The sequence below is a fragment of the Heteronotia binoei genome, chromosome 1 (assembly GCF_032191835.1).
Source record: "Heteronotia binoei isolate CCM8104 ecotype False Entrance Well chromosome 1, APGP_CSIRO_Hbin_v1, whole genome shotgun sequence".
NCBI classification, from domain to species: Eukaryota; Metazoa; Chordata; class Lepidosauria; order Squamata; family Gekkonidae; genus Heteronotia; species Heteronotia binoei.
In genome coordinates, this window is record NC_083223.1 from 268,033,900 (window position 1) to 268,061,520 (window position 27,621).

Sequence of the window (27,621 nt, forward strand, 5' to 3'; positions counted from 1 at the left end):
CCCGGATCTCCAGGGGGAGCTCATTCCACCAGGCAGGGGCCACGGCTGAAAAGGCCCTGACCCTCATAAGAGGCCAGATGGACACCTCCAGGGCCGGCTATTACCAAAAGTTGTTAAATCGCTGATCATAAGGACCTATGTGGCTCATACAGGGAGAGGCGGTCCCGAAGGTATGCTGGGCACTGGCTGTATAGGGCTTTAAGGGTAAGTACAACACCTTGAACCAGATCCAATGGGTAGCCAGTGCAGTTCATGCAGCACAGGGATGGATCCGTGCCTGTACAGGCGACGAAGTCAAAATCCGTGCAGCTGTGTTCTGCACCAGCTGGAGTTTCTGGAGGAGAGTCAAGGGCAGCCCCAGCTAGAGAGAGTTACAGTAATCTAGCCTGGAAGTGACCATCGCATGGGTTACTGTGGCCAGATCTTGGTACATCTTCTTAACATCCTGAAGGTTGTGTGCGTGACTGCTGCCGCCCCCCTCCGTGGACTGGAGCCCAGCAGGAACTCATTTGCATGTTAGGCCACACCCCCTGACACCAGGCCAGCCGGAACCGGAAAAAAGCCGTGGACTGAACAGTCCCTCTGATGGGAGGGACCAGCGTAGAGCAAAACCAGATTCGGAATCGGCTCTAGAACTGCCGCAACTGGAGCAACGGCAGAACTGCAAGTGGGGGGGGGGGGGGAGAAACACCGTTTGGCCGCAAACCTCCTAAACCAAAGGAACAAACACCTCCCATCCAATGCTCTCTCTACTTTGCGGCAGAAAAGCAACCAACTGTGTACGAAACACTTAACAAAAATATCAACAATATAAAGCCTCTCTTTGTCATTTCAGTGAAGTGTAGAGATGATATCAAATACACAGCATACAAAAACCCACAAAGGAACGGGATCCACCAGAAACTGAAAATACAAAGTCTTCAGTACTTAGTCCTTCAATCCTCTTGTCCTTTTGTTCAATTCTCTGTGGTACCCAAGTTCAGGCGACAAGGGTGATTTTCCTTACATGCCTGTCGACTTTGTGATTTTTTTTTTGTATGCTGTGTATTTGGTATCATCCCTACACTTACTGAAATAACAGAAACTTTATTTTACTGATATTTTGATTGAGTGTTTTGTACACAGTTGTTGGTTGTTTTCCTGCTGTTATATACTGTGTTGCCACTTTAATTAGGGCTCTCGACTTCGTGAGCTGCTAGCGTTAAAGTCGTGAGCGAGCGGTTTGGCTCCTGCCTAAATTAGTTCGCTCCGGGGCCATCCTCTCTGAGCTAAAAAACTGCGAGCTAGCTCACTGCTAACGCAGCTTAGAGGGAACGCTGCCCCGATCAGGGAAGTCTGGGCCAGCCACCTCCCAAACCAAGCTGGAGCCCCGCCCCCCCCCCCCCGACTTACCGTGTCTGGATTCCCCTCCAATAGCACGTTGATGGCTCTGTTCACGTCCCCGTTACAGTCGTGCAGGGCGATGACGCACTCATCCTGGTTCTTGCCTGTGATGTCGATTAGCTGCGGAGGAGGAAGCGCAGAGGATCTTTCTCAGCACAGCTCACGAGCCCCACAACCCATCCCGACAGCCACAGCTGCCCTGCCTGGGATCAGGAGCCTGCTGAGACCCCTCCCCCCATCCTCCCGGAAGGAGAAGGAGTACAGATTTACACCCCGCCCTCCTCTCTGAATCAGAGTGGCTCACAATCTCCTTTTATCTTCTTCCCCCACAACAGACACCCTGTGAGGTGGGTGGGGCTGAGAGAGCTCTCACAGCAGCTGCCCTTTCAAGGACAACTCCTACATGAGCTATGGCTGACCCAAGGCCATTCCAGCAGGCGCAACTGCAGGAATGGGGAATCAAACCCAGTTCTCCCAGATAAGAGCCCACACACCTCCCAGATAAGAGCCCACACACTTAACCGCTACACCAAACTGGCTCGTAAACACCATGCAGCAGGACCACAGAGAGAAGAAAGCGGCCAGGAGGGCTTCTGGTGTCCTGGCCCAACTGGTGAACCTCCTGATGGCACCTGGGATTTTTTTGGCCACTGTGTGACAGACCAACACAGCTGCCCTCTAAACCTTAATAAATGGTTGTTTCAGGAGTGCAGCCGCGTTGATTGGCAGCGGAAGAGCAAGACTTTAGACCAGCAGCGCCTTAAAGACGAAAGATTTCCAGTGTGTAGGCTTTCGAGAGCCAAAGCTCCCTTCATCAAATAGGGACCTCCATTTGCACCCATATTTGAAAAAGAGAGTTTTGACTCTCAAACCCTTTTAACAAAGGGCTGCCCAGGTTCCTCCGGTGGGGCTTACAGGTCATGTTGCCAGTACTAGTCAGGAAGTGACATCATCACAGCAGTGACTTATGGGCCACAATCTGGCATTTGGGCAAAAACTCTTTGGTAAAACTGGCTCGTACCATAGAGCTGTTGCCCAAATACCAGTGTCACCGAAAAGTCACTGGGGTGATTACATCACTTCCTGTCACACTGGCAACATACCCCGGGCCTTCCTCTTTCTACTGATAAATCCGCCTGCTGGCCAGCTAATCTTATTGGTCTCTAAGGTGCTCCTGGGTTCAAGTCTTGCTCTTCTACTGCAGACCACCTGAAACTCATCCCCATTTCTTTTCCTGAAATGGAAGGTTTTTCATAAGGCACAGCGGAAAGGCAACCGCCTAGGCGCCTCATGTCGTGGCCAATGACCAAGAATGGCAGATTTTCCACTAGTAGTATTTTCCCCGGGGGAACTTTTTCCCTTGTGGATAAACCCCTCCCTTTGGAGGTCCATCAGCATCCCGGGGACTCACTTGTTTCACTTTCTCCTCAAAGTCAGCATCGTTGTGGTCCGATATCATCTGTGCAAGCCGAATCTGCTCTGCAGTGGCCTGGGACAACAAAGAACAAGACCAAACTATTAAAACCATCCTTTTGTATTTTTAAAAAAATGAGTAAAGGCATGCTGTGGCCTAAAAGGAAAGAAGGGATACTTGGCATAGGTGGGTGTAGTGTCGTGGCAGGGACCTACAGGAGTATAAGCTGAGAGCAGTTCCAACTATCAAAGTCACAAAACAGAGACCAGGGGTGGCCAACCTTGCTTAAGTTTGAGAGCCGCAAGACATGAACAAATATTACATGCATATCTTTATTAAAACAGTACTTTCTTTGCACAGAAAGATAAAAATACATAGATATGCACACAACCATGCTAGAAGGGTTTTTTTTTTTTAAATCAAAAGCTGGGAATAACAGTCCCCATAAGACCAGCACAGGGAAAGGTTAGGGAATTATTTTTTGGCACTAGTAGGAGAAGGAAACACACATGTACCATATAAATGAGGGGTGGCCAACAGTAGCTCTCCAGATGTTTTTTCCACAACTCTCATCAGCCCCAGCCAGCTGATGGGACTTGTAGGCAAAAAAACATCTGGAGAGCTACCATTGGTCACCCGATATAAATGACAGACCCCTCTTTTGCATCATTACGCATCTTTCTTTGCCTTGACACCTTGACAAGAACTATGAAATTATGGGGGAACCCTGCACCACCCTTTTTAATTCTGACCCTCCTTCCAGTGGCTCCCTCGGCTCTTGTGCTCTCTTTTCCCACTCTAGGTCTCCAGGGGACCTCTGTGGTGGAGAAGAGCTTGCATGCCTGATTATTTCCCCCTCCTTCCTCCCTTCACACATGGTGGAAATAGTTGCTACATATGGGTGGGAGCTCAGAGGCGGACTGAGGTCTGCATGCTAAGCATGCTTACTTAAGAGTAAGCCTGCATTAAGTTCCTCCTGAGCCATAGTTTGACCACCCCTAATCTGGAGCATGATTTGAACACTAGGACTCAGGTTTTAACCTTAGTTCCCCTTCCCCATTGAAACCTGAATCTATGCTCTATGTAGGGCTGCCCTTGAAGACTGTCCAGAAGCTACAACTGGTACAGAAAGCTGTAGACAGACTGCTGGTCACAGCGGCTCACAGGAACCACATCACTCCAGTTTGGGTCCATCTATACCGGCTTCCAGTTTGCCTCTGGGCTCCAATCAAGGTGCTGGTACTGACCTTTAAAGCCCTGCATAGCCTGGGACCAACATAGTTAAGGATTTCTTTCTCTCATACAAATCCACCCATATGTTCTGGTCATCTTCGGAGATGCTGCTTCGACTGTCTTTGCCATCTGGATGGTGGCAACCAGAGAGAGAGCTTTGTTGGTTGTGGTCAGGGCTTTTTTTGTAGCAGGGGCTCATTTGCATATTAGGCCGCACCCTCTTAATGTAGCCAATCCTCCTGGAGCTTACAGTAGGCCCTGTACTGAGAGCCCTGTAAGCTCTTGGAGGATTGGCTACATCAGGGGAAAGGAAATGTTCCCTGTGCAAGCACCAGTCGTTTTCGACTCTAGGGTGACGTTGCTTTCACAACGTTTTCACGGCAGACTTTTTACGGGGTGGTTTGCCATTGCCTTCCCCAATCATCTACACTTCCCCCCCAGCAAGCTGCGGACTCATTTGACCGACCTCGGAAGGATGGAAGGCCGAGTCAACCTGGAGCCGGCTACCTGAACCAGCTTCCGCTGGGATCGAACTCAGGTCGTGAGCAGAGGGCTCCGACTGCAGGACTGCAGCTTTCCCATTCTGCGCCACGGAGCTCTTTCCATCAGGGAGGTGTGGCCTAATATGCAAAATGAGTTTCTGCTATGAATAAAACCTTGGTTGTGATACCAAAATGTAGGAACTCCCTCCATAGGAAGGTTTCTCTCTCTCCCTATAGGTGCCTTCCACCAGCAAGTGGAGACTTTTTTGTTCCCTTTGGTTCACCCCTAATAATGGTTACTGGCCCCTAGTTCTGGTGTTCTTTACTTATGTCCTTTTACTTGAATTACTTTAAATGTTGTTTTGAATCACTCCGATGTTTTAACATTTTTATGTTCGCTGCCTTGGGCACCCTGATGAGGTGGGAAGGCGGCATAAAAAGGTTTCAAGCAAAAATAAATAAATTGGGCATCAGCACCGAACCACTATGTGTGCTAATCGTTGCCTAGATTAGGGGTGGCCAAACTGCGGCTCAGGAGCCACATGTGGCTCTTTCATGCATACTGTGTGGCTCCCGAAGCCCCCATCGGCCAGCTTGGAAAAGACATTTGGCCCTTTAAATCCCTTCTCCAAGCCAAGCCAGCCAGCTGCTTGGAGAATGCATTTAAAGTTAAAGTTGCTTTCTTTCCACCTCTCCCTCGCTGCCTCCTCTCCCTCCATCTATTTGCCTCCCTCCCTCCCCTGCGGCTCTCAAAAATCTGACATCCGTGTCTTGCGGCTCTCAAACATCTGAGATTTATTCTACGGGGCTCTTATGTTAAGCAAGTTTGGCTGTCCCTGGCCTAGATCCCAACTACAGTTTGAACAGCTTGTCTTCCATTTGCTGTCCTCTGAGGCATTCGGCTTCGTAAGCTTTCTGTCACCCCGATGACGCAGCAGCCTGCATGATAACTTGCTCACTCAGATAATGCACCGTAACCCAAATTTCTTCAGCTGTGATTCAGCATGATGCATGAGCTGACCCACCATCTCCAAAGGGCTTCTTTGTAAAAACAGAACCCACGATGACCTCAAGAATCTATTCCTTAGGAGTCAGACAAGGAACTGAAACTGCTACGCGTGGCAAATGCGACAAAAAAAATACATTTCCCTTTGGGTTTATGGAGAGCCGGTGTAATGTTGTGGTTAGCGTATCGGACTAGGACAGAGGTAGCCAAACTTGCTTAACATAAGAGCCACATAGAATAAGCAACAAATGTTTGAGAACAGGGAGGGAGGAAGGCAGGACGCAAGGAAGGAAAGGTAGAAAGAAAGCAGCTTTAACTTTAAATGCATTCTCCAAGCTGCAGGGCAGGGGAGACTTCGAGAGCCACACAACATGTGTGAAAGAGTCACATGTGGTTCCCAAGCCACAGTTTGGCCACCTCTGAACTAGTATCTGGGAGACCCAGGTTTGAATCCCTGCTCTGCCATGGAAGCCTGCTGGGTGACCTTGGGCCAGTCACGCACTCTCAGCCTCACTTACCTAAGAGGGCCGCTGTTAGGATACAATGGTGGAGAGGAAATGATGTAAGCTACTTTGGGTGCCCACCGGGGAGAAAGGCAGGACATAGATAAAGTAAATAAATCAATACAGGGGCTTGATGGCTACTGAAAAAGAAGACTAGGTTTTTATACCCTGCTCTGGTCTACCTTAAGGAGCCTCAAAGCAGCTTACAATTGCCTTTCCCTTTCCCTCCCTACTATAGGCACCCTGGGGATAGTGTTCCCTCTAAGTTGAATTAAGAACCTAAGAACATAAGAGAAGCCATGTTGGATCAGGCCAGTGGCCCATCCAGTCCAACACTCTGTGTCACATAAGGGAAGCCATATTGGATCAGGCCAATGGCCCATCCAATCCAACACTCTATGTCACATAAGAATATAAGAGAAGCCATGTTGGATCAGGCCAGTGGCCCATCCAGTCCAACACTCTGTGTCACATAAGAACATAAGAGAAGCCATGTTGGATCAGGCCAATGGCCAATCCAATCCAACACTCTGTGTCACACAGTGGCCAAAAGGAAAAAAGTTCACAAGTGGAGCTAGAAGCCCTTCCACTTTGCCCTCCCCCCCAAAGCACCAAGAATACAGAGCATCACTGCCCCAGACAGGTCCAACAATATGCTGTGGCTAATACCCACTAATGGACCTTGCTCCATATTTTCATCTAACCCCCTCTTGAAGCTGGCTATGCTTGCAGCCGCCACCACCTCCTGTGGCAGTGAATTCCACACGTTAATCACCCTTTGGGTGAAGAAGTACTTCCTTTTATCCGTTCTAACCCGACTGCTCAGCAATTACGAGTTCTCGTATTGTGAGACAGGGAGAAAGTCCTCCTTTCTCTACTTTCTCCATCCCATGCATCATCTTGGAATTCATGTGAGCCAGCTCAGTTTTTCAGTCTGCGGCTTGCACATTTTTGTCTTAGCTCAGCCTGCTCAGGAAGGATGGGGGCTCACTAATTGATGCAGCAGCTCACAACTTTAATGCCAGTCGCATTAAAGCAGAATTGTTGCTCACAGGACTCCACAGCTTCGAAGGAACATTTGCTTGGAGAAATGTTGACTGCAGGGTGACACGATAGAGGTTTACAAGATGCATGGGGCACAGAAGGCAGAGAAAGAAGAACTTTTCTCCCTTTCTCACAATACGAGAAGTGGACATTCAATGAAGTTGCTGAACGGGTTAGAATGGATAAAAGGAGGTACTTCTTCACCCAAAGAGTGATTAACATGTGGAATTCACTGCCACAGGAGGTGGTGGTGGCTATAAGCACAGCCGGCTTCAAGAGGGGATTGGATAAGCATATGGAGCAGAGGTCCATCAGTGGCTATTAGCCATAGCATATTGTTGGAACTCTCTGTCTGGGGCAGTGATGCTCTGTATTCTGGGTGCTTGGGGGGGCGCAGTGGAAGGGCTTCTAGCCCCACTGGTGGATCTCCTGATTGCACTTGGGATTTTTGGCCACTGTGTGACACAGAGTGTTGGACTGGATGGGCCACTGGCCTGATCCAACATGGCTTCTCTTATGTTCTTATGGCCACTGTGTGACACAGAGTGTTGGACTGGATGAGCCATTGGCCTGATCCAACATGGCTTCTCTTATGTTCTCATTGCCTGGGAAGTAGGTGGGGCTGAGAAAGTTCTGAGAGAACAGTGACTGGCTCAGGGTCACCCAGCAGGCTTCGTCTGGAGGAGCAGGGGATCAAACCTGGCTCTCCAGATTACAGTTCACTGCACTTAGCCACTACACAACACAGCCTCTCTTCGAGGGTGCTCATGCATGAAATGGAAGTTCTCCCCACTTTTCCAGCCTTCTCTCAGGCTAAGAAAACTTGGGGAAACTGATTTTTAAAGAGAGAGATTTTAAAAAAACAAAGGACTGGGGCACAGGATAAAGGAAGGACACTGGAATCTGTCTCTCCCCCTCCCCCTCCCTCCTGAGCAAGAACTCTGGCTGGCCTCCAAAGCAGGCAAGTTCAGTTGTGCGTTAGCAAAAAAAAAACATGCCAGGGTGTGGAGGATTTTCCCCACCTTCTCCCTTTGTCTCTCAGGAAGACGTTAGGGTCGGGCAGGGCTGTTAGTCACGACTGAGGAGAGAAACACTCGGGAGCCAGGACTCCTCCCCTCCCCAAGCCAGCAAGGTTTCCAGGGACGCGCCTCCTCCCCGCTTTGGCCTCACCTGTGGCCGCTGCTTGTGCTGTGCCTGGTTCTGCGTCTGTGTCTGTTCCCAGCTTCCCCGGGCTCGGTTAGTGCCCACCGATGTCATCATTTACAGTATATACAAATAACAGTATTTACAAGGTAGAACTCTGCAGGAGGAAAAGAGAACGAGCCGTTAACACTGGAAATAAATGGGCACCCCGTTATACTCGAGAGCAGGGCTTCTTGGGTAGAAAAAGCCCAGCAGTGACCTATTGGCATATTAAACCACACCCCCTGATGCCACCGTTGTTTCACACAGGGCTTTTTGGGTAGAAAAAGCCCAGCAGGGACTCATCTGCATATCAGGCCATACACCTGACACCAAGCCAGTCGGAACAGAGTTCCTGCTCAAAAAAAAGCCCTGCTTAAAACTACTCGGTTACTCTTTAGCACCGAAAAAAAAAAGGTACAAGGGTACATTCCACAATCAGCTTCTCTCTGGAATAACCCTAAAGGTAAAGGTAGTCCCTTGTGCAAGCACCAGTCGTTTCCGACTCTGGGGTGACGTTGCTTTCACAACATTTTCACAGCAGACTTTTTACGGGGTGGTTTGCTATTGCCTTCCCCAGTCATCGACACTTCCCCCCCAGCAAGCTGGGGACTCATTTGACCGACCTCGGAAGGATGGAAGGCTGAGTCAACCTCAATCCAGTTACCTGAAAACCCAGTTTCCTCAGGGATCGAACTGGGGTCGTGAGCAGAGCTTAGGACTGCAGTACTGCAGCTTTACCACTCTGCGCCACGGGGCTCTTAGAATAACCCTACAAGAATGAATAAGGCCACGTGTATGGACCTGGGGAGCTCCCAGAGTTACAGCTCAGCTCCACGCTGGAGAGATCAGATCCTCCGGAACAAAAGGGATGCTTTGGAGGACAGACTCTATGCCATCGTACCCCACCAAAATCCCTGTCCTCCCTAGGCTCCACCCTCAAATCTCCAGCAGTTCTCCAACCTAGATCTGGCAGCCCTCCCACCCCACCCTGTTCCAACCTCCTTAACGCTGGGGAACTCATCGATGTCTTGTCGTCTCTAGACTGGAACTGATACTCAAAAGGAAAAACTTTTTGGTCTGTACTGATTCTCTGCTTTCCACTTAAAGCTAAAAGTGTTTTGACAAACCGCTTTCCCGAGGGAAAAAACTTTCCATGATAACGGAAAATTACCAGGGTGTGTTTCCACACAAAACGAACCGAAGCAAAAACTGGCCCTCTAGACTGGCAAGGAAACATCCGTTCGTTCTTTACTTTGAGCCTCCAGAACGCCCAACCAAGGATCCCCATCAAAGATGGCTGCCGCTGACCTAGCTGCCTCTTCACTGAGCGCGCTCACGCCCGATTGGAGATTCAAACCGTGGCCTTCATGACTCCAAAGCCGGACTACACCAGCTCTCAACGCAACACCCAGAAGCCCAAATCTGGTCCCAAGTCTTATAAACAGAAGTGAAGCCAAGCAAGGTATCCTATGGAGAGTTCTAGATCAAGGCACTGTGACGAGATGCCGGAAAGGCAGCCGCAAACCAAGCTGAACAGCATTTGGGGTATTGTTGAAGTACGAAGTTTGTGCCAACTGGAATACATACGATCCGGCAGATGTGTTGCCTTATCTAAAAGAACCAACCAGCCACCACTCCCACTCCGACAGATGGAATTCCCATGCGAGAGTCCTTGAAATACCATGAAAATGTAAAACCTAGAGGGGAGTGGTGGAGCTCCTCAACAGGACCCACATTCAGAAGCGTAATTACTGAGAGCAGGGCTTTTTTTGTATCAGGAACTCCTTTGCATATTAGGCCACACACTCCTGATGTAGCCAATCCTCCAAGAGCTTACAGGGCTCTTTGTACAGGGCCTACTGTAAGCTCCAGGAGGATTGGCTACATCAGGGGGTGTGGCCTAATATGCAAAGGAGCTCCTGCTAGAATTCTATCCCTGGGCCACAAACCCCTGATGTAGCCATTCAAGAGCTTACAGGGCTCTTCGTACAGGGCCTACTGTAAGCACCAGGAGGGTTGGCTACATCATAGGGGGGCGTTGTGGCCAGTTTGGTGTAGTGGTTAAGTGTGCGGACTCTTATCTGGGAGAACCGGGTTTGAATCCCCACTCCTCCACTTGCAGTTGCTGGAATGGCCTTGGGTTAGCCATAGCTCTCGCAGGGGGTTGTCCTTGAAAGGGCAGCTGCTGTGACAGCCCTCTCAGCCCCACCCACCTCACAGGGTGTCTGCTGTTGGGGGGAGAAGATAAAGGAGATGGTAAGCCTCTCTGATTCAGAGAGAAGGGCGGGGTATAAATCTGCAGTCTTCTTCTTCTAATCTGAGAGTAATCAAAACCAAATCAGACAGGAGAATGAAAACAAAACAGAAATTAAGTATCCTGATATTTACTGATGATCCACTGGCTGTTGAAGTCGAAGCTCTCAACTAAACTGAAAGTTCTTTGGGCAGAAGCGACACTGCTTTTGTTTCCAGGCGTCTCTTTTCTGCTCTCCGTTATCTACAGCCAGAGATTCCTGGAATTCTCAGCAAGGAGGCATCCACAAAATTAGGAACTCTCCAACCCAGAACCGCAGGCAGCCTGGAACGGCCAGATGTTATCTTGGGAGCTGGGGCAAAGAAAGGGGCATGCAAAACATGCAACGGGAGCTCTTTCGTTCCGCAATAGGGAGGCTGCACCATAAATCCAGAGGAAGGAGGCCAGAACCACTGCTATTACCACGGGGAGAAAAAGTGCTCTTATGTGGCCAACAGCCAGCCAAACTGCCAAGAATAGGAGGAAACTGTCCTTAGAACTGTAACTGAGCAGTAATGGTTCCTGCATCCACTCCAAGAACTGCAATTGTGCAAAGAAGAAGAATTGCAGATTTATACCCTGCCCTTCTCTTTGAATCAGAGACTCAGAGCAGCTTACAATCTCCCATGCCTTCCCCCCCCCCACCACAAGAGATACCCTGTGAGGTGGGTGGGGCTGAGAAGGCTCTCACAGCAGCTGCCCTTTCAAGGACAATCTCTGCCAGAGCTATGGCTGACCCAAGGCCATTCCAGCAGCTGTAAGTGGAGGAGTGGGGAATCAAACCCGGTTCTCCCAGATAAGAGTCCACGCACTTAACCAATGAACCAAGATGGTCCCCAAACACTGGGAGTTCTCCATGTTCTTCTCCCACTCCCTAAACAACAGAAGCTGTGTTCAACTGAGAAACAGAAGCTGTGAAGTTACAGAACAGTCAGGATTGAGAAAAAAATCTTACTACTGACCAGGCTCAAATTTCCACTAACCTACTTGGGGGGGGGGGGGGGGCGGGGAGTGGAGAATCACATTGGCTATCCTCACGTTTCCTCAATTTCCTACACTGCACAGGGGGTTGGCTAGATGACCCTGTCGGTCCCTTTCAACTCTGCTTTCATTCTAGGCCTTCCGAGAAAAAAATGGGATAAAAAAAATGAAATGGATCAATCTACTGCAGCAACACGCATTGGAGTAGTTTTACAAGCTACTGACGAGCAGTTAATCATCGCAGCAAATGAGGAAAATTTTAGAAGCGCAAGATTTCTCCATTATATTTATTCGCCGTTATGAGGCACATTATCAACAGAAGTGTAGTGTCCAGGATCACGTGACGAGATGGTAGCGCTTTGCTCTGGCAAAACGACCTCACCTAGAGTATTGTGTTCAGTTTTGGGCACCACATTTTAAGAAGGATATAGACAAGCTGGAGCGGGTCCAGAGAAGGGCGACGAGGATGGGGAGGGGTTTGAAGACCAAGTCCCATGAAGAAAGGCTGAAAGAGCTGGGGATGTTTAGCCGGGAGAGGAGGCAACCGAGCCCACTTCGGTGGGGTAGGGCGGGATATAAATCGAATGAAATAAAAAATAAAATAAAATGAGAGGCGATATGATCACCATCAAGTACTTGAAGGGCTGTCATATATAGAGGATGGTGCGGAATTGTTTTCTGTGGCCCCAGAAGGTAGGACCAGAACCAACAGGTCGAAATTAAATCAAAAGAGTTTCCGGCTCAACATTAGGAAGAACTTCCTGACCATTAGAGCGATTCCTCAGTGGAACGGGCTTCCTCGGGAGGTGATTGGCTCTCTTTCCTTGGAGGCTTTTAAACTGAGGCTAGATAGTCAGCTGACAGCGATGAGGATCCTGTGAATTTAGGGGGAGGTGTTTGTGAGTTTCCTACATTGTGCAGGAGGTTGGATTACCCTGGAGGTCCTTCCTAACTCTATGATTCTATGAAGAAAAGTGCATACACACAAGAACTTATACCCAGAATTAAACTTTGTGGTCTTAAAGGTGCCACCGGACTCAAGCGTCGTTCTAAAAAAAGAGAAGGTTTGCTGGAGTACAGCACACATGCAGACCACGAGATTCCAACTCGATACCTGCAATTCGAAAGCTTGCTGGTCAGAGGTTTGGCAAAACTCAAATCCAGCAGCACCAACAAGATTTCCAGGGTATATGGCTTCGAGTCTAAGCTCCCTGCATCAGGCACACCTGGTCTGGTGAAGACTTTGTTCCAAGAGCTGCTTGCCAACCTAAGAAGACTATCCTGGGCCGAACGGATTAACACATCCAGCAGCTGCATCTCTTCATAGGACAGTGAAACGTCTTCCCCTCTTCTGTGCCTACATGTTACCGGTGCTCAAAAACTGGCCATTGTTTTCATGGTTTTACAGAAGGAAGTGGTCTGAGGACAGCTGTTTTCGTTGAATTCTGGCTGGCGAGGTGGCATAAGGAAGGAGATTCACTTCACTTCCTGTATTATAACGTCAGTGGTTTTCATCTCGTGGGCGGAATAAACTTCCTGCTTACACATTAGGCCTCTCAGTCAAGGAGATCAACATCTACAGCCCGTTGTTGTTTTAAGCGGAGGTTAAATTCCTGCATTTATTTGCTACTCCAAGATTGGATCGGAACCCAGTCCTGAGAATCCAGAAAGAATTCTATCATACTTCTGCGCTCCTCCAGATCGGCCCCAACCACAACATCAAGAAGAAAATATTAATCGGTGCTTTTGTTCCCAATCCAGGTGCCAACCTGAAAATCCGAAGGCCCATGCTTGACAGGAAAGTGCCAGATATCAAAATGGGTAATGAAAAACTGGAGAGGGTCTGGCACACAGAAAGGACACAGCACAAAGTAAGAACAATCAAGAAGCGGGCCACTATGCAACCCTCATGAGAAAAAATACTTAAGAAAGTTAAAGAGTTAGAAGAGGAGAAGAGAGGTAGGAAGATGGGAAGAGCCCATTTCAAAAAAGTAGGAGGGCTCAAGTCAGGAGCAAGAGCTGTCAGACCCAGTCAAGGAAAAGACGAAGTTTAAGATCTTTATTCCAGCTTCAGGGGCATACACACGCATCGTCGGAACGGACCTCTCTGTCAGTTCCCCCAATTTATACATCTTTACCGTTATAATTCGAGCCAAAGCGCACCAAGCAAAAGCGGGGGTTTTGTGCGGGGTTTTTGCTAAGCTCTCATCATCGCAGGTGCCCACTATCAGTTCATGGTTCTCATCTCCTCCAGCTCTTTGACCTTGGTTACCTAGCAACTAGCCAATTCCCAGACGTGCCATCCTCCCTCCAGATAAGCAACAAGTTACAATTATATCAAAGGCATATTAAGCGCAGCATAGCACTGAAGCGCAGCATAGCATTGTACAATTGGATACACATGACAAGAGAAACAAGATGGAGTGACTCTTGACATTCTGCCCCCCCTAAGGCTCCCCCCGGGCTTATCAGGATGTTTGTTGTAAAAGTCTTTAATTAAGGCCGTACAGTTGGTATCTTTGGAACTGACCCATTTCGGCCCGACTTAATGGAAAGTGAGTCCATTTGATGAGATAAAACAGTTCACCACGTTTGATCTTGGCATCAAGGATTTCCTGCACTTCATGATGAATCTGACCACGAACCAGAGTCGGGGGTGGTGGTTTCATCTGGGGGGTGCCAAAGCGAGGGTCCAGGGTCCTTCAAGTAGTTGGTGTGGAAACAAGGGTGGACTTGTTTAAGATTTTTTGGCAGTTCCAGTTCAGCAGTTACCTTATTTATAATCCTGATTGGGAAAGATCCCAAATATTTCATCCCCAATTTTTTACAGTTTTGTGCATTAGGCAAGTATTTGGTTGAAATGTACACCTTGTCGCCCACTGCTAAGTCCCAAAGTTCAGTGTTTTTTGTCATATTGGGTTTTGTAGGCTCCTTGCGCCCTCTGTAGTTGCTTACTAATAATTTCCCAACCTCCTGCTATCCCTTGCCACCATTCGGTAAAGTCTGCGGGGGCTGACGAGGGGTGGGCAAGTTCAGGGAACGGTTTGCTTTCATATCCATACACCGCTTGAAAGGGGCTCACTTTAATGGCGCTATGCACGCTGTTGTAAGCATACTCTGCAAAGGGTAGCAGAGTCGCGCAACTGTCCTGTTGGAAGGACGTATAGCAACGTAAGAACTGTTCAAACACCTCGTTGGTGCGTTCCGTCTGTCCGTCGGTGGTAGGCAGAACTGAGCCCTTGCTCCATTCCCACTAGTTCACAGAGGTGCAACCAAATTTGGCAACGAATTGTGGGCCGCGGTCGGAGACCACCTTAGCAGGGAAGACGTGTAGCCGAAAGATGTGCTGGATAAACAACTGAGCCAGCTGCATGGCCGTGGGGAGTTGCTTACACGGCACGAAGTGAGCCTCCTTAGAAAAAGTGTCCACTACCACCCAGATCACTATCTTCCCCATCGAGGGAGGTAAGTCAGTTATGAAGTCAATGGATATGCATGCCCAGAGGCGCGAGGTGGGGGGGGAGAGGTTGCAAGTGTCCCGGCGGCAAACCCCCCCCCCTTTTCACCACGATACAGGTGGGGTACCCTGGTGTATATTCTCTCACATCCTTATGTAAACCTGGCCGCCAGAATTGTCGCTGAATCGAATGTATTGCCTTTACAAACCCAAAATGCCCCCCCCCCCCAGCTTGGAGTCATGCACCCTCTGGATCTCTCGTTTACGTAAAGGGAGGGCACGTAGAGTTTCCCCCCCTGGCGCCAAAACCCATTCTCCGCTTTTGTTAATTGCAAATCCTCCTCCGGGGGACTGTTGAGGAAAGCTTGTTTCAGTTTGGCTAAAAACCCATCAAGGGGCTCCCTTTCCTTCCGGCTCTGCGCACGCGTGGTTACCAATGCGCTTAGTTGGGAGGGCGTGGACAATGAGTCAATAACCTCCTCCTCCCTCTTGCTATCATGTTGAGGGAGGCGGGACAACACGTCCACCAAAAAGTTCAGTTTTCCGGGGATGTGTCCCAGCTTGAAATTGAACCGCCAAAATAGCCCCGCCCACCTTACTTGCTTATTGTTGAGCTTGCGGGTGGCAATGAGGGCAGCCAAGTTTTCATCATCTGTTCAGAGTTCAAATGGTTCCCACGCCCCTTCTAGGTAATGGCTCCACTTTTCTAGGGCCAGTTTGATGGCGGAGGCTTGTCCCACAGTGATCAGTTACGCTCAGCTGGGCTGAACTTTTGAGACAAGTATGCGCAGGGGTGCAATTGCTATCTCGCCCCTCCTGGAGTAACGACATCGCTCACGTCCCACTGGACCACAAACCTTTTGTTTTCATTGGGGTGTATTAGGCAGGGCTTGGAGGTGAACCGAGCTTTAAGTTCATCAAACGTCTTTTGGCACTCTCCCGTCCACAAGAGGCTAGAGCTACCCTTAGCGGCTTGCGGCCCCTTCCCATTCATTTTCAATAGTTCTGTGAGGGGTAGGGTGATCTTGGCAAAGTTGTTGATGAACCCCCTATAGAAATTTGTGAACCCGAGGAAACTCTGGAGTTCTGTACGGGTTCGAGGGGGCTCCCACTCCACCACGGCTTTTGCTTTGGTAGGATCCATTCCCAGGCCCCCCGTGGAAATGCGGTATCCCAAAAAGTCGAGCTCTGTCTTGTGGAACTCACACTTGGATAGTCTGGCAAATAACTTGTGCTCGTACAGAGTTTGCAGCACTTCCCTTACCAACTGTATGTGTGAGGGCAGGTCTTGCGAGTATATCAGAACGTCATCCAGGTAATAGACCACGCCCTTATATAGGTATTTATGTAATACTTCACTGATTAAGTTCATGAATACCCCTGGCGTTCCCTTAAGGCCAAACGGCATGACCAAGTACTCGTATTGGCCCAGGGGTGTGTTGAAGGCTGTTTTCCACTCATCCGATGCGCACCCGGAAGGAAGCATCTCGGAGGTCAAGTTTAGTGAAGACTTTCCCTTGGGACACCTCCCCCAAAAGATCCCGTATGAGGGGGAGGGGGGTACGCATTACTCATGGAAATCGCATTCAAGCTGCGAAAGTGAGTGCAAAGCCGTAAATTGCCATCTTTTTTCTTTCTAAATAGTACTAGAGCGGCATGTAGGGACTTGGCGGGTCGGATAACTCCCTATGCAGGTCGAGTTCCAGGAATCTCTAACTCCTCCCTCTCCCCCTGACTCATTGAATACAAGCTTGGCTTTGGGAAGTGGCTCCTCCTCCACCAGTTCAATGGCACAGTCAGTGGATTTGTGGAGGGGGGAAAGCTCAACCGCCTCCTGGGTGTCACACACGTTTTGGAAGTCTTGATACTCAGGGGGCAAACTGGGCACCAACTCTAGTAACGCAAAGTTTCTCAAGCTGGGGAGGCAGGTGTGGGCCCCATTTTTTATTCCACCAGTGACTCTCGCACACCGGATACAAGAAGTAAATGGTGTTCCCGCTCCACTAGACCAGCGGATCGTGGTCGGCCAGCCACTCCAGGCTGAGGACGGCTTGGAACTTGGCGGCCAGGGCAATAATGAATGTGCGAGGTTTCCAATGTTCCCCCACCCCCAAGGCACACACTTCGGTCCTCGTTCTACATGGCTCCCCCTTCATTGGGCTCCCGTCCAATTGTTCAAACACGTAGGATTCTTGCAGGGGAACCGTTTTTAATCCTAGCGCTTCCACCAAGCTCGGGGATAATAAGTCTTTGGAGCATCCTGAGTCCAGTAGGGCGCGGATGCAAGAAAAGTGTTTCGTAACAGGGTTTACTAGTATTATGGGTACATAATACCAAGTCCCGGATAATCTCACCCATAGTGGCGTGGCCGTGGCTCTGACCTCTTGTTGCGTGCTCCTCACAGCAGGTCTGGGTCGTCTCCTGGCAGCTGGGCTTCTCCATCCTCCTCCTCGTACTCTTTGGGGATCGGCTCGCGGAACTGCAGCACCGCTCACTTGGCCTTGGCTGCTGGGGCTCCGGCGCCACCAGTTTTTTTCTTAGCTTCCGCCTTCAGAGATGTGGAGTTCCGCGGCTCCTTCAGCTTGCTGGGGCATTCGCTGGTGATGTGATTTCTTCCCCCCCCCCCACACACACTTGAAGCACAACTTCGCTTTGGCTCTCCGGTCACACGAAAGCCGTTCAGGGGCGCGCTTGGGTAGATTGGGTCAGGGTGTCTTTTCCTGAGCTTCTTTTGGGGGGCCCCCTTGTTGCTTCTTATGGAGGGCAATCATCTTGTTGCGATCCTCTATTTCGCAACCTAGCTGGGTCCACCCGACCAGATCTCGTGGCTCCCCCAAGTTTCAGGGCTTCTCCATATATGTGAGAGTTGAGGCCCCTCTTGAATTACTCGGTCCTGGCCCCATTGTCCCATCGTTGAACTTTGGAATTCAGCACCCTGAACTCGCTGAGGTACTCTCAGACCGACCCAGAGCCCTGCTTCAGGTCTTATAGGGCCACTATCGCATTAGTCTCCTGTAGAGGGTCTTTGAAGTGGCGTCGTAGAGCCCTCAGGAGGTCCGTAGCCGAGTTCAGTACAAGGGATTGCCTCTCGAATAGGGTGACATAACACCGGGCCGCCGGAGGCAGCTACTAATGTACACTACTCGCGACTGTTCCGTCGGGAAGCTATGGGCCCAGACGCTGAGGTGCCCTCGTACAGTCACAATGAAGTAGGCTAGTTCCGATGGGTCCCCATCAAATCTTGCCTCACTTACATGGGGGCCCCCAAGCACCGCCACCGGCTCCTCTGGCTCAGGTTGAGGTTGTGGCACCCGGTCGCCACCCACAGGTTGTTCACCTCTCGCAGGGGCTCCCCCCCACAGCGGGAATCGGTGGTTCCCCCCCCCCCGGGGGCTGGCTGCAGGGGGGTGCAGCTGCGATCCGCTCCCCCATCGCTCGCACTTGCCGGGCGAGGTCCTTCATCTCTCAGATCATGAAGGCGTGCATGTCATGCATTTCTTCCCGGAGTTGGGTGCTTTGAGTGGCTAAAGCTTCTTGCATCCACTCTGCGGTTGCATCCCCCAGCCCGCCAGACCGGGGGTCCTCCTCTCACCTTTCGTCGCCCTGGAACCCCCACGGGTGGTAGGAGCGTTGCAGTCCCGGAAGTCGGTGTTGCTGCTGGGGGTCCTCTCTCAGATCTCCGATAATACTCTCCTGGAAATCCATGGAGCTCCCGTTTTTCCTCCGCAATGTCACGGTGACTGGGGTGACCTGCAGCCCTTCGGGCTTGGGTTCTTTCTCACCGTCGGTTTTAGTAATCCCCGTAGCCTGTTCACCAGCCATTATGAGTCCGGGGTTAGGCTAGGCCAGGGTGATAAGAGAGTGCTGACAACATGTCAGACCCAGAGTCAAGGAAGAGACAGTTGAAGTTCAAGATCTCTATTCCAGCTTCATGGGCATACGCATGCATTGTCAGAACTGACCTCTCTGTCAGTTCCCCCAATTTATCAACCTTTGCTCTGACTGTTATGATTCAAGACAAAGCACGCCAAGCAAAAGTGGGGGTTTTGCGCGGGGTTTTTGCTAAGCTCTCATCACCGCAGGTGCCCCTAGCAGTTCATGGTTCTCATCTCCTCCAGCTCTTTGACCTTGGTTACCTAGCAACTAGCCAATTCCCAGACATGCCATCCTCCCTCCAGATAAGCAACAAGTTACAGTTACATCAAAGGCATAACAAGCACACCATAGAATTGGAGCACAGCATAACATTGTACAATTGGATACACATGACAAGAGGAACAAGATGGAGTGACTCTTGACAAGAGCTTGATGTCTCCAGGTGTCTAAGTCAAGCATTAGAGCAAACAGCATTCTTTCCTAAGAACACAAAAGCACATGGTGTTATCGCAACAGTCCTCACGACAACCCAAAAAGGTAGGCCAAGATTACTATCTGCACAGCTTAGAAAGCAAAGAAGTCCTTGTTTACCTAACGATGCCCAATTAGTTTATAACTCAGCAGAAATTCGAACCAGGAGACTCTCAAGTTATACTCTCCACGCTGAGCCCAAGACACACACCTGTCATCTGAAAGTGGGTCAAGGCGTCCAGGTATCTCCTCCTTTATAAGAGACACAAAGTATGAGACAAACCCATAAAGGTGCTAGATTCCCTCCCGCCACATCCTTAATATTGAAAAAAAAAATTCTTAAAGACTCAAAAAGCAAAAGCTACAAGGAGGGTAATTCTTCTTAGTTGCATAAACATTGAAACGAGCTAAAAATGCCGGCAAGGGTTTTATGTTTTTAAGGGATTCAACCAGGCACGCTCCACAGATCAGATACAGAAAGCAGGCAAACTGCTCTTGCATTGAAATGAGACATTCCATGCATACAGCAGTGTCCAAGGCTGCAATTGGATGCACATTTACAATATCAGTAGATTTGCACCTCCAATCCACATGCATAGGATCCGGCTGCAAGAAACAGCAGTGCCAACGAGGAACTTGTTTAAGCAAGAGCTCTGTATTTCTTTGAGAGATTTTACTGTTTTATCACACTATGCAACAAGAGTTCTCTGAACTGGTTACAAAAAGTTTTAAAAGAGAAAACCTGGAAGGATGCAAAATGTCATTTTCACTCATTGTGGGAGTCTTTTTATGACATTGCGCAGACAGGTGTGTTGAACTTGGATGAGGAAGTCCAGGGATCCTCAGCATGTACTTCACTCTGGGTTTTCTGCAAGGCGCTCTCTGTTCTTCTTCCCCATCTATAAAACTTAGCAGCAGCTCATTTTGTGGATGGCCACAGAAAGGACTGAATCACTCTGAGATTGCAAAGTGCTCTGCAGCGGAAGTGCAAAGTAAATAAAAACAGTTTCTGCGAAATAAGAATCCTAGTTGAAAAAGTCGACCACAGCACAACAGAGAATCTCCAGCAAAAGAAAAGTTGAAGCTGATTCGTTACACAATGCTGGTCCAAATTTTCTTTCGCAACGAGATGACCTTTCCATAATGGGAGTACTGAAAATATGAAAAGCAAGGAAGGGGAACAGAGCAGTATAGTTTTCTCACAACCACTCCATCCTACCCAAATCTACCATGTGACTAACTACAAAAGACCTAAAGATTATTTTGATTATAAGGGGCAAAAGAATACTTGGAGGGGAGCAATAAAGGAGATAGAAGAAATGAACACCAAACCTCAGAAATTGGTTACAAGCTTGAGACCTTCCTATACAAGCAAACATTATTACTGAAACTTGTTTCAATTACATAATTTCTGAAAGAATACCATGCTTGACTCTTTTTTTTTATGGAAAGAAAGTTACTTTGCCAAAGCGCATCCCTGGTGTGCCTCTTTATTATTCCTTTATAAATGCCACACCTTCTAAATCAATTTTTTAAAACTTTCCTAGGAAATCCTGGAGGCTTCTGCCGGCCACCAGGCACAAAGGAATCTGCGTGATATGACAGCATGATATAGCATCAGCTCCAAAGGGTTTGCATCCGGGCCATGCAAGCAAACATTCTGTATTGTCAAGTGTGGCAGACCTGGGCTCAAACCCGTTAAAAATCATTAAATCAAATCTTAGGTGACTCATGGTTTCTCCGGGTCTGTCCTATCTACAGCAATTCCAGGACAGACACGGCACTGAAGTTGTTCGGAGCAAGAAATAAGGCTGAAACTTCAAAAAAGAACGGGAAAGAAGACGGTAACAAAATTATTTAACACAAGAAAAAAAATGCAAGGCTCTCCTTAAAAGCCATGCAAAATAAGGACGCATTTTAGTTGAGAGATGGTGTAGCGCAGACCTGAGCCATGACTACCCTGGGTCAAGCCCCAACCTGGCCACAACCCCTTTCAACAAACTACTCTTAGTCTTAGCCCCTGGGGCAGTATGGGTTAAAAACTCTCACCTAACTTAGAGGCAGAGGAGTTAGCCATGTTAAAGGGGCTAAGACTAAGAGTCTGCTGCTGCAAAACAGTAAAAAGTCCAGTAGCACCTTTAAGACCAACAAATTTGCATTGTAGCATAGGCTTTCAAAAACACAACTCTCTTCACCTGACAAAGAGCTGTGTTTCTCAAAAGCTCATGCTACAATAAAATCTGTTCATCTTAAAGGTCCTGCCGGACTCTTTACTCTTTTGCTTACTTAGAGAGCTATTACAAAAGTAACCGTAAGATCACACCTACAGCTTCAAAGGATGTACACACTCTACATAAACCCTGAGTAGTCTTCCTTGGGAACAATCCTGAAGACAGCACGGCTCACGAGGACAAGTCCGGAAGTTTCGTTTGTTTGCTTCTGAACGGCAGACTCCCCTCCCTGTTTCCACATGGGAAGACTAGAAAATATTTGGAGACAAGGCTTGTGGGCAGTGTTCCCTCTAAGCTGAGTTACTGTGAGCTAGCGCACAGATTTTTAGCCTATAGTTCACACATTTTTGTCTTAGCTCAGGAAGGATGACCCCAGAGCACACTAATTTATGCAGCAGCTCACAACTTTAATGCCAGTAGCTCACAAAATAGAATTTTTGCTCACGAGCCTCTACAGCTTAGAGGAAGCATTGCTCACAAGGGTAAGTCTGGAAGTTTTGTTTGTTTGCTTCTGAATGGCAGACTCCCCCTCCCTGTTTCCACATGCGGAGACTAGAAAATATTTGGAGACAAAGTTTGCGGGCTGTGTTTCCTCTAAACTGAGTTCGCATGAGCTACAGCTCACAGATTTTAAGCCTCCAGCTCACACATTTTGGTCTCAGCTCAGGAAAAATGGCCTCAGAGCAAACTCATTGATGCAGTGCCTCAGAACTTTAACACCAGTAGCTCACAAAGTAGAATTTTTGCTCACAAGACTCTGCTGCTTAGAGGGAACATTGATTGTGAGCAGTGTTTCCTCCAAGCTGAGCTAGCTCACAGTTTTTTAATCTCATCTTTGTCTTAGCTCAGACAAAATGGCCCCAGAGCAAACTAATGCATGCAATAGCTCACAACTTTAACGCCAGTGGCTCACAAAGTAGAATTTTTTGCTCACGAGACCCTGCAAATTAGAGGGAACACTGCTCAGTCGCAAGGATGAGTCCGGAGAAGTTTTGTTTGTTTGCTTCTGAACGGCAGACTCCCCTCCCCGTTTCCACATGCGGAGGCTCGATGGCTTGAAAAATATTTGGAAAGAAGGCTTGCGCGGGGGGGGGGGGGGAGAGAAAGAATCCGCCCCGCTTCTTTTTTCTCCTACTCTTCGTGCACCGTGGCGGGCCAAAAATGCAGAGAGGGGAGAAAGAGGGTGCGGGGAAACACAGACAATGGGAGAGGAAAAGGCCAAGGAAGGAGCCCCCCGCGGGAAGACGCTCCGAGCCCGGCCTGGGATGAAGAAAGAAGGGGGAGAAGGGGAAAGAAAGGAGGTGGGGAAGGGAAGAGAAAGAAGGGGGGAGGCTCGGCGTTTCCCTCCCCCTCCGCTGCCGTCGAGCCCTGGAAGCGGAAACAGCCAGCAGGGCCTCAAGGTTGGAGAAGTGGGGGGGAGAGAAGCAGGGAAAGAAAAAGGCCTGCTCGACGAGATGCAAAAAATAAGCTCCGAGGAGGAAAAAAAGAGGAAGGGAAAAAATGGTACCGGTCTGGACTTGTCCGCCTCAGGCGCTCCCTGGGCGGGCTAAGCGCGCTACGCGAGTCCCCGGCTTCGTTCCGGCCGACTAGGCCGCGCTGGCGCTCGAGACCGGAAGTTCTCACCTCCTCACGCCCCCCGCTTCCTGCCGAGGCCCAGCTTCCCCCTCGCTTCAAATACCGGTCGGCCGAGGCGGCCCCTTCCCCCACTCCTCCCCCCCCTCAGCCGCTTTGAAGGGAAAGGGGGGGGGGAAATCTCCTCAGGAAAAAGGGAAATACCAAGAGAGAAGGGGGGGGAAGGGGAGATGATTGACGGGGGGAGGGGCGGGGCCGGCGCTTAAAGGGCCCGCGCGCTATTTCACCCGGGGCGGCCGCACAACTTTACCTGAGTCTCCACCGCCGCCGCCGCCACCACACACACTGACAACTAAACCCAGCGCGGCCGCGACCGCCCCCTCCTGGACACGTGACGCTGGTGGAAGGGGGGGAGGAGGCCGAGAGGGGCTTCGGCGCGACCGCGTCACGTGAGAAGGGCGAGGCCACGCCCACCCCGCCGCGCCCCCTTCCGAACGCGCGAGCCGCCGAGAGAGGGGCACGTGATCCACGTGAGCGTTAGAGATACGAGATAATGAAAGGGACGGACATTTCCGGGTCCCATTCGAAAGACTAGGGATACGGGGTGGAGCGGGAGCTCGCCAGGGTGATTGCTTTTTTTGAGTATGGAGATTGATTCAGGTGGGGACAGGACTTTTTTTGGTAGCAGGGACTCCTTTGCATATTAGGCCACGCCCCCCTGCTGTAGCCAATCCTCGAGGAGCTTACAGTAGGCCCTGTACGAAGAGCCCTGTAAGCTCTGGGAGGATTGGCTACATCAGGGGGGTGCGGCCTAATATGCAAAGAAGCTCTTGCTTTAAAAAAAGCCCTGGGTGGGGAGCTGTGTTGGCCGGAAGCAGCAGAACAAATTTGGAGTGTAGTGGCACCTTTAAGACCAAGAAAGTTTTATTCAGGGTATAAGAAGTGTGCCTGCAACCCGTGTCCCCTCTAAGCTGAGTTATTGTGGGCCAGCTCACAAATTTTTAGCCTCCAGCTCCCACAATTTGGTCTTAGCTTAGGAAGGATGATAATCATTTATGCAGTCGCTCACAACTTTAATGGCAGGAGCTCGTAAAGCAGAATTTTTGCTCCCAAGATTCTGCGGCGTAGAGGGAACATTGCCCACAACCTCCTTCCCTCTCTATGAGTACCCGTCTTCAATTCTGACATGTTTATTGACTGCTGTTTTCCAACACAACAAATGGTATCTATAGCCAGCTTCAAGAGGGGACTGGATAAATCTCTGGAGCAGAAGTCCATCCGTGGCTACTAGCCACAGGTAGGGTTGCCAATCCCCAGGTGGGGGCAGGTGATCCCCTGGTTTGGAGGCCCTCCCCCCCCCCTGCTTCAGGGTCGTCAGAAAGTGGGGGAAGGGTAGGGAAATGTCTGCTGGGAACTTTGTTATTCCCTATGGAGATTTATTCCCATAGAAAATCATGGATAATTGATCCGCGGGTATCTGGGGCTCTTGGGGGAGCTGTTTTTTGGGGTAGAGGCACCAAATTATCAGTATAATATCTAGTGCCTCTCCCCAAAATACCCACCAAGTTTCAAAAAGATTGGACCAGGGGGTCCAATTCTGTGAGCCCCAAAAGAAGGTGCCCTATCCTTCATTATTTCCTATGGAAGGAAGGAATTGAAAAGGTGTGCCGTTCCTTTAAATGTGATGGCCAGAACTCCCTTTGGAGTTCAATGATGCTTGTCACAGCCTTGATCTTGGCTCCACCCCAATGTCTCCTGGCTCCACCCCCAAAGTCCCCAGATATTTCTTGAATTGGACTTGGCAACCCTAGCCACAGGGTATTGATGGAACTCTCTGAGGCAAGTGATGCTCTGTATTCTTGGTACTTGTGGGGGGGCAACTGTGTGAGGGCTTCTAGTGTCCTGGCCCCACTGCTGGACCTCCTGATCGCGCCTGGGTTTTTTGGCCACTGTGTGACACAGAGTGTTGGACTGGATGGGCCACTGGCCTGATCCAGCATGGCTTCTCTGATGTTCTTAAACCAAACTGGTTGTTCTTTCAGTTTGTTAATTGTACTATTTTGGCATAATAAAAACACCAGAGAAGCCATGTTGGATCAGGCCAATGGCCCATCCAGTCCAACACTCTGTGTCACACAATGGCCATAAGAACATAAGAGAAGCCATGTTGGATCAGGCCAATGGCCCATCCAGTCCAACACTCTGTGTCACACAGTGGCCATAAGAACATAAGAGAAGCCATGTTGGATCAGGCCAGTGGCCCATCCAGTCCAACACTCTGTGTCACACAGTGTCCAAAGAAAAAAAGGAGGTTCACAGGTGGGGCTAGAAGCCCTTCCACTTTGCCCCCACCCCCAAGACAAGATTCTGACTTGGTACTATTTTTATTATTATTTTATTTCTATTTGTATCCTGCCCTCCTTGCAAACAGGCTCAGGGTGGCTAACAACATAGTAACATGATAAAATACAATAATAATAATAATATTTAATTTGTATCCCGCCCTCCCCACCGAAGCAGGTTCAGGGCGACTCATATAGTATAACATAAAATACAAACATTACAATAATAAAAGCACACTGTTTACACAACATTTTACAATTCACTTATATATACTATTACATGAAACCCATCTAATTCAAACCATCAAATTCAGTTCCAGCAAATTAGTTTGGTGCTACAGTTTCAATGTTACTCATCTTACAATTTTTCGTGATGACAGTACAATAGATTCCACATTAAAAAAAAGCTAGCTGAAAGTGGGTAGTCTTGCCGGCCCTGTGGAACTGGGTAAGGCTCCGCAGGTCCCGCACCTCTTCTGGTAATTGGTTCCACCAGTGTGGAGCTGTGATCAAAAAGGCCCTTTCTCTTGCAGCTTTCAGTTTGGTCTCTTTCAGCCCAGGGATTGTCAATAGATTTTGCGAACCAGATCTCGGTACCCTCTGGGGAACATATGGGGAGAGATGGTCCCTAAGGTAGGCAGGTCCTCGGCCATATAGGGCTTTAAAGGTAATAACCAGCACCTTGTAACGAATCCGGTACACAATTGGCAGCCAGTGCAGTTCCTGCAGCCTCGGTTGTATGTACTCCCACTTAGGGAGCCCCAATAACAGTCTGGCTGCCGCATTCTGCACTAGAGCAGTTTCCAGGTTCGGCACAGGGGCAGCCCCATGTAGAGGGCATTACAGTAGTCTAACCTCGAGGTGACTGTTGCATGGATTACTGTTGCCAGATCGTCGCGCTCCAGGAAGGGGCCCAACTGCCTCGCCCGCCTAAGATGAAAAAAAGGAAAAAGTGGCTGCTATCTGGGCCTCCATTGACAAGGAAGGCTCCAGTAGCACCCCCAAGCTCTTGACCTTGCACGCCATTTCCAATGGTACAAAAGCTGGTAGGGGGATTTCCCTTCCCAAGCTGCCACGGCTCAGGCAAAGGACCTCTGCCTTCACTGGGTTCAACTTCAACCTACTCAGCTTGAGCCATCCTGCCACGGCTTGCAACGCCAGGTCCAGATTTTCTGGGACACAGCCAGGGCAGCCGTCCATCAGTAGATAGAGCTGGGTGTCATCAGCATATTGGTGACAACCCAGCCCATACCTCCGGGCAATCTGGGCAAGGGGGCGCACGTAGATGTTAAACAACATCGGGGAGAGCACCGCCCCCTGGGCACCCCACAATTAAGTGGATGCCTCTGGGATAGTTCTCCCCCAATCGCCACCCTTTGTCCCCGACCGTCAAGGAAAGAGGAAAGCCATCGCAAGGCCAGCCCCTGAATCCCCACGTCGGCGAGGCAGCGGGTCAGTAACTGGTGGTCGACCGTATCAAACGCAGCCAATAGGTCCAACTACATCAGCAGTGCCGAGCTGCCTCAATCCAGATGCCGCTGGAGGTCATCCACCAGGGCGACCAGCACTGTCTCCGTCCCATGACCCGGACGAAAGCCGGACTGGTGAGGATCTAGGACGGAAGCGTCAACCAGAAAACTCTGCAACTGTAATGCTACTGCCCTCTCAATAATTTTGCCCAAAAAGGGCAAATTTGAGACCGGCCGGTAAAGTGTCAATTCGGCCGGATCCGATGTAGCCTTTTTCAGGAGAGGGTGGACCGCAGTGTCTTTAAGAGGCGTTGGAAAAAGCCCCTCTGAGAGGGATCTATTTACAATGTTCCGTATAGGACACCTAAGCACCCTCTGGCAAGGTTTAATTCGCCAGGAGGGGCACGGGTCCAGATCACAAGCTGTTGGGCGTACAGCAGAGAGGATTCTGTCGACTTCCTCCAAGCTGACTGCGTCAAAGCAATCCAGAACTGGACCAGAAGACAGGCACAGGGCCTCGAGTTCACACACTGTATCCAATGTGGCGGGGAGGTCGTGGCAGAGCGACGAGATCTTATCTGCCAAAAATTTCGCAAAAGCCTCACAGCCTATCTCTAATTCCCTGCCTTGCAGCAGTGTTGTAAGATTCCGAACTGTCCTAAACAATTGCGCAGGGCAT

The 27,621-nt window shown here is 49.6% G+C and overlaps 1 protein-coding gene across 1 annotated transcript in view; it reads right to left on the reverse strand.

Annotated features, from left to right (window-relative positions):
- The window catches only part of UBAP2L (ubiquitin associated protein 2 like), a 113,238-nt gene extending 89,611 nt beyond the window's left edge, over positions 1-23,627 (reverse strand). The window contains 4 exon segments of the mRNA XM_060255476.1: positions 1,393-1,503; positions 2,795-2,872; positions 8,236-8,365; positions 23,442-23,627. Of these exon segments, the coding sequence (XP_060111459.1) occupies positions 1,393-1,503; positions 2,795-2,872; positions 8,236-8,325 (279 nt within the window). The 5' untranslated portion in view covers positions 8,326-8,365; positions 23,442-23,627.
- Between the last annotated feature and the right edge of the window lie 3,994 nt (positions 23,628-27,621).